The sequence below is a fragment of the Penicillium canariense genome (genome assembly GCF_028826845.1).
Source record: "Penicillium canariense strain IBT 26290 chromosome Unknown utg000004l_segment0_segment0, whole genome shotgun sequence".
Lineage (NCBI taxonomy): Eukaryota > Fungi > Ascomycota > Eurotiomycetes > Eurotiales > Aspergillaceae > Penicillium > Penicillium canariense.
In genome coordinates this window covers 4,378,035-4,391,866 of record NW_026622731.1, presented here as the reverse complement: position 1 = coordinate 4,391,866, position 13,832 = coordinate 4,378,035, and the positions used below count along the sequence as shown (strand labels likewise).

The 13,832-nt window shown below is 53.3% G+C and overlaps 7 protein-coding genes across 7 annotated transcripts; 3 read left to right on the top strand and 4 right to left on the bottom strand.

Annotated features, from left to right (window-relative positions):
• Positions 1 to 1,602: 1,602 nt before the first annotated feature.
• Positions 1,603 to 2,739, top strand: N7482_007847 (trans-2-enoyl-CoA reductase (NADPH) TSC13; the record flags this gene model as incomplete). Its single annotated transcript, XM_056689971.1, has 3 exons — positions 1,603 to 1,639; positions 1,724 to 1,939; positions 2,057 to 2,739. 3 exons carry the CDS (start codon positions 1,603 to 1,605, stop codon positions 2,737 to 2,739), a joined length of 936 nt encoding a protein of 311 aa, XP_056542400.1.
• A 473-nt stretch (positions 2,740 to 3,212) lies between these two features.
• Positions 3,213 to 4,534, bottom strand: N7482_007846 (putative alpha-1,6-mannosyltransferase subunit; the record flags this gene model as incomplete). The annotated part of the gene is made up of 3 exons (XM_056689970.1): positions 3,213 to 3,440; positions 3,502 to 3,935; positions 4,009 to 4,534. 3 exons carry the CDS (start codon positions 4,532 to 4,534, stop codon positions 3,213 to 3,215), a joined length of 1,188 nt encoding a protein of 395 aa, XP_056542399.1.
• Positions 4,535 to 5,305: 771 nt separating this feature from the next.
• N7482_007845 (mitochondrial 54S ribosomal protein bL28m) lies at positions 5,306 to 5,989 on the bottom strand (the record flags this gene model as incomplete). Its single annotated transcript, XM_056689969.1, has 1 exon — positions 5,306 to 5,989. The coding sequence occupies one exon, from the start codon at positions 5,987 to 5,989 to the stop codon at positions 5,306 to 5,308; it is 684 nt and encodes a 227-aa protein (XP_056542398.1).
• A 300-nt stretch (positions 5,990 to 6,289) lies between these two features.
• Positions 6,290 to 7,815, top strand: rvb1 (RuvB family ATP-dependent DNA helicase pontin; the record flags this gene model as incomplete). The annotated part of the gene is made up of 3 exons (XM_056689968.1): positions 6,290 to 6,433; positions 6,513 to 6,732; positions 6,803 to 7,815. 3 exons carry the CDS (start codon positions 6,290 to 6,292, stop codon positions 7,813 to 7,815), a joined length of 1,377 nt encoding a protein of 458 aa, XP_056542397.1.
• A 684-nt stretch (positions 7,816 to 8,499) lies between these two features.
• N7482_007843 (v-SNARE protein VTI1) lies at positions 8,500 to 9,355 on the top strand (the record flags this gene model as incomplete). Its single annotated transcript, XM_056689967.1, has 3 exons — positions 8,500 to 8,679; positions 8,779 to 9,185; positions 9,268 to 9,355. The coding sequence occupies 3 exons, from the start codon at positions 8,500 to 8,502 to the stop codon at positions 9,353 to 9,355; spliced, it is 675 nt and encodes a 224-aa protein (XP_056542396.1).
• Positions 9,356 to 9,982: 627 nt separating this feature from the next.
• On the bottom strand, positions 9,983 to 10,996 carry N7482_007842 (DSC3 family protein; the record flags this gene model as incomplete). Its single annotated transcript, XM_056689966.1, has 1 exon — positions 9,983 to 10,996. One exon carries the CDS (start codon positions 10,994 to 10,996, stop codon positions 9,983 to 9,985), a length of 1,014 nt encoding a protein of 337 aa, XP_056542395.1.
• Positions 10,997 to 12,322: 1,326 nt separating this feature from the next.
• Positions 12,323 to 13,121, bottom strand: isa1 (Fe-binding Fe/S cluster assembly protein ISA1; the record flags this gene model as incomplete). The annotated part of the gene is made up of 2 exons (XM_056689965.1): positions 12,323 to 12,360; positions 12,434 to 13,121. 2 exons carry the CDS (start codon positions 13,119 to 13,121, stop codon positions 12,323 to 12,325), a joined length of 726 nt encoding a protein of 241 aa, XP_056542394.1.
• Between the last annotated feature and the right edge of the window lie 711 nt (positions 13,122 to 13,832).

The following is a 13,832-nucleotide window of genomic DNA, read 5'->3' as shown; positions in this document are numbered from 1 at the left end:
AACAACGATGATGGAATGACAAGGCAGCAATGAGGTGACGCGCTCACGTCGGAGGATATTGGGGGGACACAGTACATTATAACTCATTCTAAGCCCAGGCTGAGGACATCTGCGGGGCGAATAAACGAGGTGTAGTACTCCGTACTCCGTACGGCTGACGATTGAACGAGCGAAGGACCCCCAGCTGGTAAGTGGTCAATGCCTAGTGGCTCCATAGTTCGGCCGGGCTTGACTGGATGGGGGCCGGTCGGTCATCTCAGCGCCACAACCCTAAGGACGCCAGGTGCGGGTTCGTTCGGGCGCAGCAGAGCTGCATAGGCAACGGCAGACGACGCCCCACCTAGCTGTGTGAGCAATGGGGCATTTCTCATTCGTGCGTCGGACTCCATGTGAAGGGGCGTCTGGGGCATCTTGGACACACCCATAAGCGGAACATCTTGTTAATCTTGCAAGGTGTTGCGTGCCGGGACATCCGTCCCAATCGCCCAGTGTACAAGGCCTCGTGGCCCGGCTAGTAATACGAGAGCTCTGACGCCAGGCTCGTCGGCTGCGATCCCCTGGGTTTGCGCCGCGTGCGACTTGGTGGATTGGGGTGGATTGGGGCGGATTGGGGCGCCGCAATGGCAGTTCGGCCCACATCTAACCCAGGCGGGGTGGAGCCTGATTAGCGTCTCGACTCTTCCGAATGTATGATTAACTGACATGATGCAAATCAGCTGCCATTCGGTTATGCTAATGCAGGCTGATTTTTGGGAGACTACCGGATCTGGCTGGGGTAGGATGACTAGCGCCATGATTGAGAGTCTGGCCAGAGGCATCGCCGGCATTGTGTATTGCGGGTGCTGATTGGCGACGCAGTTGGGCCGGACAGGCCGTTGCAGCATGTCCTAGCTGAGACTGGTGGTGGGTGGGTCGGCGATTATGCCAGGCAACGTACAGCAGTTGATCGCGAGTCCGTCGCCAAGTGACCATTGGGTGGAGCAGTCTACTACTGTCCCCCAAGCCGCCGATGGTGAGGTGGTCGTGCTTGGTGGACGCCTTGGGAGCGGGGCTGTTCAGCTCCGGCAGTGCAGCCGCACTATAGGAAGTTTGTCCCGGGGGATCTTGATATCCAACCCACGAATAGCAAGACACCAATTGGGAGGGCTGACTCGTCAGCCCGTTATGGCGCCGAGAGGAATGTGTGCCACCATTCTGACTGCAGACGGTAAGCTAGCCTTATGTCCATTATGTCCAGGCATACTCGGTACACAAAAAATACATCTCTTGTAGAGCCACAGAATAGACAATCCATGAACGCATTCATCAGGCCCATCAGGGTCCGGTATCTAGGATCAATCAACCAAATTCAGATTCTCTCAAGCTCCTCGGCGACAATGGCTGAGATTAACAAACTAGATAACTAACTAGATCATCTGTTGCCTTAGGTGTCAACATCACGTGTGGTCAACCGAGGCCTCTCGCCGAGGTTGAGGTTGAGGTAGGCCCAACAGATACAATATCTCGACTCCACGATACCAATCAGCTCTCCAGGTGGCCCCCTCCGGCCTAGACCTCAACACATCATCTTCTGGATCTGACATTCAGTCATCACCATTCACAATGGTGTCCCAGATCACTCTCATCGTCGAGCCTCGGGGTATGCATATACAGCTCCTATTTACGTTCCAAGCTCAGACACGCGGGCAAGAACTCGAGAGATTAAATACTGACAATTTCCTAGGCAAGCCCATCCGCAAACTCCCTAAGGATGTTACAGTCACTCTCACCTCATCCGGCGAGGAGCTGTACAGTGCCATCGCTGAAGCTTCCGGGGCCTCCGTCCACCGTCTGCGCATCACCAAAGGAAGCGACCGCAGCGTAGTTCCCAATGCGAAGAGCACCACGATCAAGGATACTGGCCTGAAGGAATCGAGTATCATCCATGTCAAGGATCTGGGTACGTACCCGTACAGCCAATATATCACGGCGAAGCATGCAGAGACTAGAAAAAATTATCCCCCGAGCCCGCAGCTCCAAGAAACACCACTAACATCTCTCCTCTCGCAATGAACAGGCCCCCAGATCGCATGGCGCACCGTCTTCATCATCGAGTACCTTGGCCCACTCCTGATCCCAGCCCTCTTCCTCTTCCCCCTCCGCAACCTGATCTACTTCAACTTCGACAAGCCTCTCCCCGAGCCGTCCGATCTGCAACTCCTGGTCTGCCTCCTCCTGACTCTGCACTTCCTCAAGCGCGAGTATGAAACCATCTTCGTGCACCGCTTCAGCAACGCCACCATGCCCGCCCGCAACATCTTCAAGAACAGTGCGCACTACTGGGCGCTTGCCGGGTTCAACATCGCGTACTGGGTGTTCCGCCCCGACGCGGCGGCTGCCTCTGCGAACCCCAACCCCATCCTCGTGTACGCCGGTATTGCGCTGTTCGTGTTCAGCGAGCTGGCCAACTTCAATGCGCACTTGGTGCTGCGGGACCTCCGTCGCCCGGGTACCACTGAGCGTGGCATCCCTTCTGGCTTCGGCTTCAACTGGGTCACTTGCCCCAACTATATGTTTGAGATCCTTGCTTGGCTTGGTATCTATCTGGTTAGCCAGCTGAGCTGGAGCGTCCTGTTCTTCACTCTTGTGGGCGGCCTCCAGATGTGGAGTTGGGCGTGGAAGAAGGAGATCCGCTACCGTAAGGACTTTGGCGACAAGTACAAGAAGAAGCGCACCGTTCTTATTGCCGGTCTCTTTTAAGCCTTCGATCTTCCGAGCCTCACAAACAGAAGGCCGCACTACACCAGTGGTCTTTGCTTTCCATTTCACAGTAGGAGATTTCATGGCGAGAAATGATAAATGCTTCCGGGCCAATCTTCTTTCTCAGCGTCATAGCTGGATGCTTTCGACATACTGTTTTTCTCGGACAGTGATTCTGTTAGACGAAGTGCTTGCTTTACCAGGCACTCGAGAATCGCAAAATTATGCAGCATGCATTCTATTATTGGATATAGAAACAAAAAATAATGACCGTTCTTCCTTTATCTCCTTATGCACTCCAATGATAATAGCAAAAGCGACACCTCGCTGTATGTAGAAGCAATCTATGACGCCAAAAACCCCAGCTAGACCGGACCATAAACAATTGATAGGTAGTACAGAAGGCCCATAACAAACCCTGTGATGCTGTTATGGAAGAGACCGGTATGCCCGAATATCCAAAAACTGGACAATCAGGCACCCTTGGCCTTCTTCGACCACAGCGTGTAATAAGGATCCATTTCGTCGCAGTCACGGCTCTTCCCGTCATCGCATCCAGGGAAACGGATGACGAAGTCGCCGTCCTTGTAAGAACCATCTGGCGAGGCGCCCGATGAGTCCTTACTGTACGCATTTAGAATGCGCTGCGGGACCAAGGCAGTCCGCGCCAGCACCGTTGGGTGCCATTGCATGATGTGATCCTGAGCAAAGAGTACATAAGATCAGTTGCGAGTCTACTCGTTCATAAGAAAGATATCTCACCAGTCCATGTATCTCAGCCTTCACGAAGTTATAGCTGCGGTACAGCGGATCGAACCAGAGGTCCAAGAAGAAGCGCGCAAACTCTCCATTCTTGAGGATAAAGCTCGAAGGGCTCACATCCTCGTTATCCTGTGTAGTGATGAGATCGACATCGTTCTCCTTCAGGTGCGTGAATGTCTTGATAATGCTGTCCGGCGGCACGATGGGGGTATCCTTCAGCATCAGCGATTCGAGGCGGTTCCAGTCCAGCAGGTGGGATTTAAGGGACTTCGTAGGATTCATAATGAGGGCGTGAGGACTTAGGTGGAAGAAGTATGCGGAGTGAGGGTGGGTTGCCATCGCATGTCGTACAGCCGGAACGAGGGCCCAGCTCCGCGGGGCGTCGCCTATAGCTCCCTCGTAGTCGGAGACGCTTGCAAAGAAATTCGTGTACCCTGAACGGAGCAATGGATTAGCAGCAGTCCAGTATTGCGGAGGTTGAGAAAGCAAGTCAGGAACCATTCTTACCATGGCGCTTTGCGTAGTCTTCACGGTTTGTGATTATCTTATTGATATAAGTTTCGCTGAAGCTTTGACGATCCAGCAATGTCACGATCACCACACTTGCCGTGCCAGCCGGCGCCACAATGGAAATCGAGCTTGAGGAATAAATGTGGGAGAGCAGGTAGAGGAGCGAGAGTATTGCAAATGCAAATAAGCCGATGGTCTTCAGCTGCTTCCTTCGGTACAGCGGTAGTCGAGAGGAATGGGGGCCCGGGAGAGTATGAGGGCTCCTCCGCGGAGGCAATGCGAACTGCATGGTAAGGGACGATCCCCAGCGCCGTAGTGCTGGACAAGGACGCAGTGGCTCGATATGGATCAGATCATAGCATGGAAATCGCAGAGAGCTGTTGCAGAGAGACAGAGCCTGCTGATGTGCGTTGAGAGTTAGAAAGTTGAGAGGTCCAATGTCGCGATTGAGCGGGTTCTGGACACGGTCCGAATCCGGCGGGCGGCGGGCCCTGTCTGCGCGCGCATTCCAGCGACCTTCCATCTTCACCAATATTACCCGTTTCGAGTTAGCACTGATAGTGTGCGATAAGCAGTGGCTAAGGGCGAATAAAATAGGGGCATTTGTCCAGGTATTGATGTTCCATTGACCTATACTGTAGTCCCGGAACCCTTTGCCGAACATTTATGTAGTGATGTCTGTCTCTGTCTACTCTGTAGCTAGGGATACCCTTCTAGGGACCACCCAGAACGACGTACAAGCCCAAAAAATCAAACCAAATGAAGCTCATTGAGTCAAGCAATGCTCAGTGGCTATTCAAGACCTCATGCCACTTCAATTAGGTTTTCAATTGGCTGAAATTACAGGCCAGTATCCTGAAACTACACTATCGCCCAGGCCATCGTAGTCCCCAGAAACAAAAACATAGGCAATGCAGTCAGTAAAAAAGCTAGGAATATGATTCTATACATAGTTTTCCACCTAGAGGGGTTCGGGACGAGTTCGGAGTTGAACAGTAGTAAAGACGTTGATGATATTGGAGTATAAATACACAGAAAAGCCTCATATGCTCGCCCAGCAAGATCGTATCCATGCGAAAACATCTGCCATACTGCCCGAAGAAATGTCCCAAGTGGCGCGGCACAGGGATGATTGAAAAGACAAAAAGACGGGGCGCTCAAGTAGCGTCAACCGTTTCGTCGCGATAATGGTACAATGAAAGAAGCGCCGGTCTCCGTGTGCCTAGGCCGACTGCAAGGCCCCAGCTGGAGTATATCATCCTCAGGTAGGAATTTATAATTTGACGGAAAGCGATCACTCTGCTGCTTCCGCCGCCGCAATTTTCCGGGCATCGTTCTGGGCATCACCCTGGCCCTTTGGACGGGGCTTCGTGATGGCCTTGATATTGAGTCTCTCTTCAACCTTGGCCTCAATCTCCTCCTCCTTGGTCTTAATCCACTCCTCGAATGACAAGGGGTCTGGAAGACCCATCTTCTCTCGTTGTTGTCGGAATTGCTCCTGAATTGTTGGGCTCTGCATGACCTGGTATCGCAGATGCCATCCGAACACGCCGAGCTCCTTGAGACGAGCCGGCCGGTCGGATAGGAGGTACTTGTCGAGACCACCCTCGCTCATAATCGTGCGCAGCGCCCGGCGCGTAACCTTGATAAAGAGGTGTTCTTGGAGCGCATCGCTCCACATCTTCTTCCGGCGGACGTTGGGCTTCCAGCTTCGTCGCGTTTTTCCCTCATTCCGGCCCTTGGAGATCTTGTTTCCGAAACGAATCATTGAGCCTCCGTAGAGACCAGTATCGGCTTGCTTGTACCATTGTCGAGGTCCGTAGGGATAGGATGGGACGTCTTCCGGGAGTTTCTTGCCGGATTGCGGCGCGAATGTCGTGGAGAAGGCACGCTTCGGGGTCGACACAGACAGGCTGCGGAAAGCCGCAGATAGGGAGAAAGGAAAGGCCACGGCCGATCTAGACTGGAGGCCTGCCATTGGGGTTAACACGGGCAATTTGAGCATCGCAGAAGAAAAAGGTGCGGCCGGTGCAGTTGGGGATGCAGCGGGAAGAATTTGGGGGTGCTGACCGCCTTTGGCGCGGCTCCGTGACTGGCGCAGATCCCTTGCTCGCGAATTTCGGCCAGAAGCATAGCTGAGAGGGCCACCGCATTACCTTTCTTACTCTATCCACTTAACCTCTTTCGAGCTTCTACTTGATTGTTTCTCTCGTCTCGTCAACTCATTGACTCCATCTCCTCGCAAATCGGTGGCTCTACGAAGCCACATCCCCCAACCATGGTCCAGATCAGCGAAGTTAAAGGCAACTCGCGCGAGAACAGGACTGCCGCGCACACGCACATCAAGGGCCTTGGTCTGCGTTCCGACGGCACATCAGAGGTGTCCGGCGATGGCTTTGTCGGGCAAGCTGCCGCCCGAGAGGTGAGTGATGGCTCCTTGCGCCGATGGGGGAAACAATGCTCTGGCGACGCCGTAGCTAACAGACCCAATTCATCAACAGGCATGCGGTGTTGTTGTCGATTTGATCAAGGCGAAGAAGATGGCCGGTCGGGCTGTTCTGCTGGCTGGTGGTCCAGGCACCGGAAAGACCGCGCTCGCTCTTGCAGTGTCACAAGAACTGGGAACTAAGGTGCCTTTCTGCCCGATCGTCGGCAGCGAGATCTACTCCGCAGAGGTCAAGAAGACAGAGGCATTGATGGAAAACTTCAGACGGGCCATTGGTACGTGATATGACAAAATGGAGAGAGAGACAAACGTATTATTTGAACACCAAGATTGACTCAAAACTAGGCCTTCGAGTTCGGGAAACAAAGGAGGTGTACGAGGGTGAGGTGACAGAACTGACCCCCGAGGAGACCGAGAACCCCCTGGGTGGCTACGGACGTACGATCAGCCATCTGATTATTGGACTGAAGTCGGCCAAGGGTACCAAGAAGCTTCGCCTCGACCCTAGCATCTATGAAGCCATCCAGAAGGAGCGTGTGACAGTCGGAGATGTCATCTACATTGAAGCCAACACTGGCGCTTGCAAGCGTGTCGGACGGTCCGATGCCTACGCGACCGAGTTTGACCTGGAGGCGGAGGAGTACGTACCCGTTCCTAAGGGTGAGGTGCACAAGAAGAAGGAGATCGTCCAAGACGTGACACTACACGACCTCGACATGGCCAACGCCCGGCCACAGGGTGGACAGGATGTGATGAGCATGATGGGCCAGCTGATGAAGCCCAAGAAGACTGAGATTACGGAGAAGCTGCGCCAAGAGATCAACAAGGTGGTCAACCGGTACATCGACCAGGGCGTCGCGGAGCTTGTTCCTGGTGTGCTCTTCATCGACGAGGTCCACATGCTGGACATTGAGTGCTTCACATATCTGAACCGCGCGCTCGAATCCACCATCTCTCCGATCGTCATCCTTGCCTCCAACCGCGGCAACACCGTCATTCGCGGAACTGACGATATCTCCGCCGCCCACGGCATCCCGCCCGACTTGCTGGCTCGTCTTCTTATCGTCCCCACCACCCCTTACTCGCCCGATGAGATTAAGACTATCATCCGACTCCGTGCAAAGACAGAGGGTCTCAACATCACCGAGCCCGCTCTGGATAAGGTCGCTGAGCACGGTAGCAAGGTCAGCCTGCGGTACGCCTTGCAGTTGCTGACTCCGGCGAGCATCCTTGCTCGCATCAACGGCGCCCCCGGCGGTATCGAGGTGGCCGATGTTGCTGAATGCGAAGACCTGTTCCTGGATGCCAAACGAAGTGCCTTGATTCTCAACCAGGATAGCAGCCAGTTCCTCCTGTAGAGGATGTTGGGAGAGGGGGGAGAACGGGAAAAGAAGGAGTTTCCATGATTATGTATACCATTGGGGGTATCTATTGTTTATTATTGAAAAGGCGAATTGTGTTTGTGTAGGCCTGATTTTTTATGCTAATGTTACCTGATGTTACCCAACTTGGATATCCCGCCAGTTTCATGATGGCCAGCCAGGCACCGGGTGTCGTCTGCTGATCATCCGGGCACTTGCAGGGTGCATATGGGGAGATTGACAGAACCTCGACCCTGGAAAGCCCCAGTAGTCTTCCGATTTCCCTTCTCCCGTCTGTTTGCCCTAAAGTCGACCGAAGAGCTGTTGGACATCATTTTCATCATGCAAATGTAACCCCGGCCTCGGTCCGGATCACGTGAAGGACACCGTCATCTGAGTCCCCAGCCTCCGCCCACCTCATCGCTCTCTTGTTTATTATCAGATCCGGTTGCTGCAAATAGCGCTGTGGGAGACTCACATCTTGCTCATACAATCTTTATCTCTTCAAGACATCACTCTTGGCACGATCCTTTGACCGCTATCTAGGCCACCGCACCCGTTACTTCCTAGATAACGGTGGAGCCTGCCGTCAAGACCAACATCACGCCCGCCAGACCGACGCAACCAATACCTCTCTCTCCCTCTTCTCCTCAGAAACCCCTGAATAACACATACGTCGGAATGTCGAACCCTCTAGACACAGACGCGGGCTCGGAGATGTTCGCCAGCTACGAGAACGAGCTGAAGCTCGTCCAAGCGGACCTGAACCAGAAGCTCGACCAGATCGCCGAAGCAAGCGGCGAGCAGCGCAAGTCCGCAATCCGGCAAGCAGAACTGGTTCTCGACGAGGCAACAGAGTTGGTATGCTTCCCCGCAATAACAGACAGCCCGTACCCTACTGGCAACCCTCTCCGCCCCTCAATTCGAACACTAGCTTGCTAATACGGCACGTCCTTATAGCTTGACCAAATGCGCATGGAAAAGCAAAACATTCCCTCCGCCTCCCGCTCTAAAGTGAACATGCGCTTCCGGAACTACTCGACGGATGTCGACGAGACCAAGCGCAAGCTGAAGTCCCTCTCCGACGACCGCAAAGCACTCTTCGGTGACCGGTACACCGACGAACCGCAAGACGAACACCTCGAGCAGCGCCAGCAGTTGTTGTCTGGCACTGAGCGCTTGGAGCGCAGCTCGGCCCGGCTACAGGGGGCGCAGAGGACGGCGCTAGAGACGGAAGATGTGGGACGGAACGTGCTGGCCGATCTGTACGGGCAGCGCCAGACGATTCAGCACACGCGAGATAATCTGCAGCAGAGTGAAGGATATGTTGATACGAGTATCAAGACTCTGAGGGGCATGGCCCGTAGGTACTGCGCCCTTTGAACCCCTCTTCTTGGCCTCATGGCTAGAAACTATGTTTGGATATTTCGACTAACGTTAATGTGGCAGGATGGCTACGAATCGGATAATCACGATCGCTATCATTACGGTCCTTGTTCTTCTGATAGTTGCCGTGATTTACAGCAAGTTCCATTAGCGTTGCTGGGGTCTTTTTTCTTGACATGGCGTTTCTAATATTGGGAGTCTTTCGTGGTATATTTTTGAGACGCTGTATGTCTAGCTAGCATTCCCACGAGTGTGAACTAGAGCCGGGCCTGTATCTCTGGCCTGTAGCTTCTCGTGGTGATAATTGAACATTCAACCTTTTCAATATTTCTCCGTTGGTGGCAGTGCTCGCCCCTCGCCCCTCGCCCAACGGGGCGCATAAGTGCCGCAGCTTTTCTCACAGCAATTAATGGTTTGTGCCTTGATGCAGAACAACCTTTTTCTGTTTAAGTGGATTTGAATACACACTTATCTATAGGCGTAAAGGACTTGAATTGCGGACTAGTAACAAGTATCTCCTAGGACAGCGTCCCTCCGAGGTATTTGACCCTTTGAATATTATCTCGATCCTAAAACCAGTAAGAACTTCCACCTTGCAAGCAAAAATATTGCACAGCGATACCTCGGTCACCATTTTCTCTCCTTTGCATTGCAAGCAGAAACAGACCTCAACCTATATATTTCAAAACGGGGTATCTCATGTCATGAATGAAAACAACGCCAAGCGAGCAAGGCCCCAACGAGACCTCAGTGTGTATATATACAATGCATCCAACCATCACTCAACCATCATATTTATAAACCCAAAAACAGCATTAAGCACCACCCCCACAAAAACCGCCACACCTTTCCTCCAGCTCCAAATCCCTTCCTCTCTTCTCAACCACATCGCACACCCAATAGGCCAAAAGAAGCCTATCACGGCGCCCCAGAGCATATCATCCATCGCAGTGCGCGATCCCGAGCCCAAACCACTACCGTCGTCGTCGCCGAGCGCACCGCCTTCGCCACCCGCTTGCGCCTGTGCGACTGTCGACCCCTCGTCCATCCACCGGTCCTCCAGATCACGCAGCTCCTCACCCGTGGGCATCGTGTCCGGCGTTCGAGAGACAGATTGCACGGCGAGGAACTGGGACCGGAGGGCTGTGACTTCTGCCGGGGTGAAGCCAGCGGAGAGGAGGCGGTCGAAGCCGCGCGGGGCCGGGGTCGTAGAGGCCACTGGTTGCCGCTGCTGTTGTAATTGAGCCGTGCCGTCACGAGAGGGTGCGAAAAGCGAGGTGGGGTGCAAGCCGGTCTTCTCGTCATCTCTCTGTTCCTGCAGGGGCACGGTCGAGGCCATGGAAGCCTCGGCGGCTAGGTCGGACTCGGACAACGCGATATCGCCGATGGAGCAGTGAATGTAGAGGCGCGGGCGCGAGTCGCGGATGGGCTGCTTGCCCTTGGATTTGGGCTTTGCAGAGCCATTTTCTGCGGCGGAGAGCTCCTCTCCATCTTCGTCGTCTGCGGGGCGAGGAGTGCGGGATGGGGAGGGCGGGAGCTTGAGGGATGTAGCTAGCGCGACTGTGTCTTCTAACCCGCGACCGGCATAGATGAGACGAAGTCGATGGGAGGACAGTGAGGATGGAAGTTCAGCGCGAATTAGTTGTTTGAGGCCTGCACCTGTTGTAGTGTCAGGGCCTGAGACGTCGAGGGGGAGATCGGGGATGGAGGCGGAGAAGCGGACGGTGATGAGGAGGGCGTCCTCGATCGTGTCGCCGTTGCCGTGTGGAGAGAGAAAGGTTGGTGATGCCATGTTGTACTTGGACGTCACCCGGATATCACTGGCTTGCGGGAGTTCCAGATTCGAGCCATATAGTTGATAGAGATCGTAGTGATTGTTGATGACGGGAGAGTTGGGGAGAGAGGTACGGAGTACAAGTGGATGATGTCAGACATCCGTCCGAGCTCGGTCAGAATGGGTCTCCCGCTCCCGGTCCAACGAATTCAATTCTAGAAAGTTCAAGGTTCGGTTCCTGTGTGCGCCAGGCTACGATGTTTTATGAATTAATTTGAACCCTTCTCGATATTGTCTCTGTACCTGATCGACAGGCCCCTGCTTGGTTATAGAGGTCCGGGGTTTTGTGGGGACTACCTGTTAGGCCTGGTGATAAAACAAACAAGAACAACCAATATGATCGGCAATTGAGATGACTCGAGCCTCTTTTCTTTGTTTGGCTTTAGCAGGAGACCAAAATAATAGCAATATGGGATCCGAAAGGGCAAGATAATGCCAAAAAATGACAAGAAGGGGATTCGAACCCCTGCCCTCTTAAGAAGATGAGAATACTCCCCAGTATTACTAGGAAAAGGTTGATACCTTGAGTCACACGCCATAGACCACTCGGCCATCTTGTCAGTCACAGGACTTTAAAAGTCTCACGGAAACTCTATGATTATACGAATAGTTGACCAAGAAGGAGATACATGCTTGTTCGGGTACCCAGAAATAGGGAGTAAAGTGGGGGTACACCTATTAGTCTTTTTAGAATTACATCCTTACTATACATCGATGCCAGGGAGGAATCACTACGCGGCCTCCTGAGTTTCTACGGAAAGACGAATAGTGGCGTAGACATAAGAAACTCAAAAAAGCCTTGGAGTAGGCTCGGAGGAGTAACCTACTCAAGCTGAAAGAAGGAGTCGGGACGTAGGGCTAATTGCTGGTGTCCCGCACTGAAATGACTGCAATTACCGAGTCATTTTAACCATCAGCTCCATTGGACTAATCTATACAAGTATATAACATCATGTAGCTTCAAAAGTTGGCTAACGAAAGTTCATAATGAAGGAAACAGGGGACAGCCTAGCTAGGCCTCTATGGCCTGAGGGCTCTATCAATCAGAACCCGAGTCTGTGCCGTGAGCTTTCCCGAGGAGGAAAGATGAAATCATGTCGGAAACAACAGGTGGAAAAGAAGAGAAAGTGTATCGACTGGATATCAAGCGTATGTACTCGACCGAATGAGCGGCCACGAGTCCCCAAAAATGAAACCGATTGTATGGAATGAAAAACGCCGTCCGATGCACCATGAGCGATGACGCCGAGAACCCGAATTAAGGAGACATATCGAAATGAGCGCTTAGACCATAAAAGATTCACCGCAACCGCATTCTTCCTCTGTTGTCAGAAGTCAGTAAACCGAATGGAAATGGACTGTGTGGGTTTGATTTGTAATGAGGGGAAAACTCACTGATATTGGGGTTGCGGAAAACAAATCGCCTACTCAGCGGATCCTCGTGCCAGTCCATTTCACTGCCGATGATGCTGAACAGAGCCTTACTGTCGATCAAAACCTTCACACCGTCCTGCTCCACAATCTCATCGAACTTGCCCGGCTTCTCCACGTACTCGAGGTGGTAGGCCAGACCCGAGCAGCCACGATTCTTCACTCCGACCCGAATAAACTTCGGCTCGGGCTGCGCCATCAGCTTGCGAAGCTGCTCCGTAGCCAGCGGCGTCAATTTCATCGCTGCCTTCCTTGCCCGCAATGGCCGACGCGGCTTCGCGGAAGTCTTGGGGGTGGCGGTCGAAGTTGTCGAGGCCGGCTTGGGCTTCTGTGCCTCGCCTTCTCGCAGGGAGATGGTTGAGGACTCTGATTGCGAGGGTGTCTTGGATGTTTCCGAGGGGAGGGGGAAATCGGCTGAGATCGAGGTGTCGGGTCCACCGCTGCTGCGCGGCATCGGGAAAGACGAAGGGAGTGTGTGCGGGCGGTATGCGGTCGCCGTTTGCATATCACGCTTGGAAGACATATGAGCGTTCCCATAGGAAGAGAAGCAGCGCAGCGAGTGGGAGCAACGCTGGGCGGCCGAGGGCTTCACCCATCGGAGAAGTGTGGCGTATGATGTCACCGAGCGCTGCATGGTGGTGCAGTAACTCATAGTTGCGAAATAGCGGGGTGACGGGGGAGTGCGGAGAGAGAGCTATATGCGCATAGAATAGAAACAGTCCGCGAGGACGAAGGAGGGATGGGGGATGGTGGAGGAGGGTGGAAAGAGAGGAGAATGTCTGTGTTTGTCACAAGTTCTCCGGTGACCCTCGGGTGGATTAGCTAACCCGGTTGCATGATGCCCACCCTGCCAATCAGAAGCGAGGTGTTTCTACACACGCTGGTGGCGCCACTGCAGCGGCGTATAGTGTGCTGAACATAGTACGAGGTCATGAGAAATAATCTGTCAAGTACGGCCATAACTTATTGATATCTCGAGTAATTTCCACCCTAGGTCTCAATTTTCTTTAGCACCTTGCATCCTCGATGTGATGGTGTCCAACTGCCTCGAGGCTGCGTTTATCGGCAGCTGAGTCAGGTAAGAGGCTGACTCAGCATCAGGCGCCCGAGTAACCGCCTGCTTTGGCCCGATTTCCGGAGGGTGCTTCGCCGCATGAACGATTCCACTAGAACAGAGACAAATGATAGACACTAATACCATTATGCACCTTCAAAATAGAAATTATTGAAACGAACATGCTGAGAGTCTTATTTCTCGTAAACCCTTTCGCCAATCCCTTCTCGTTGTATAGAATTGAACCGCCGTCTGGTAGTTGAGGACATGTGGCTGGACCCGCTGACAAAGTGGCTGGTGCCAAGTGTC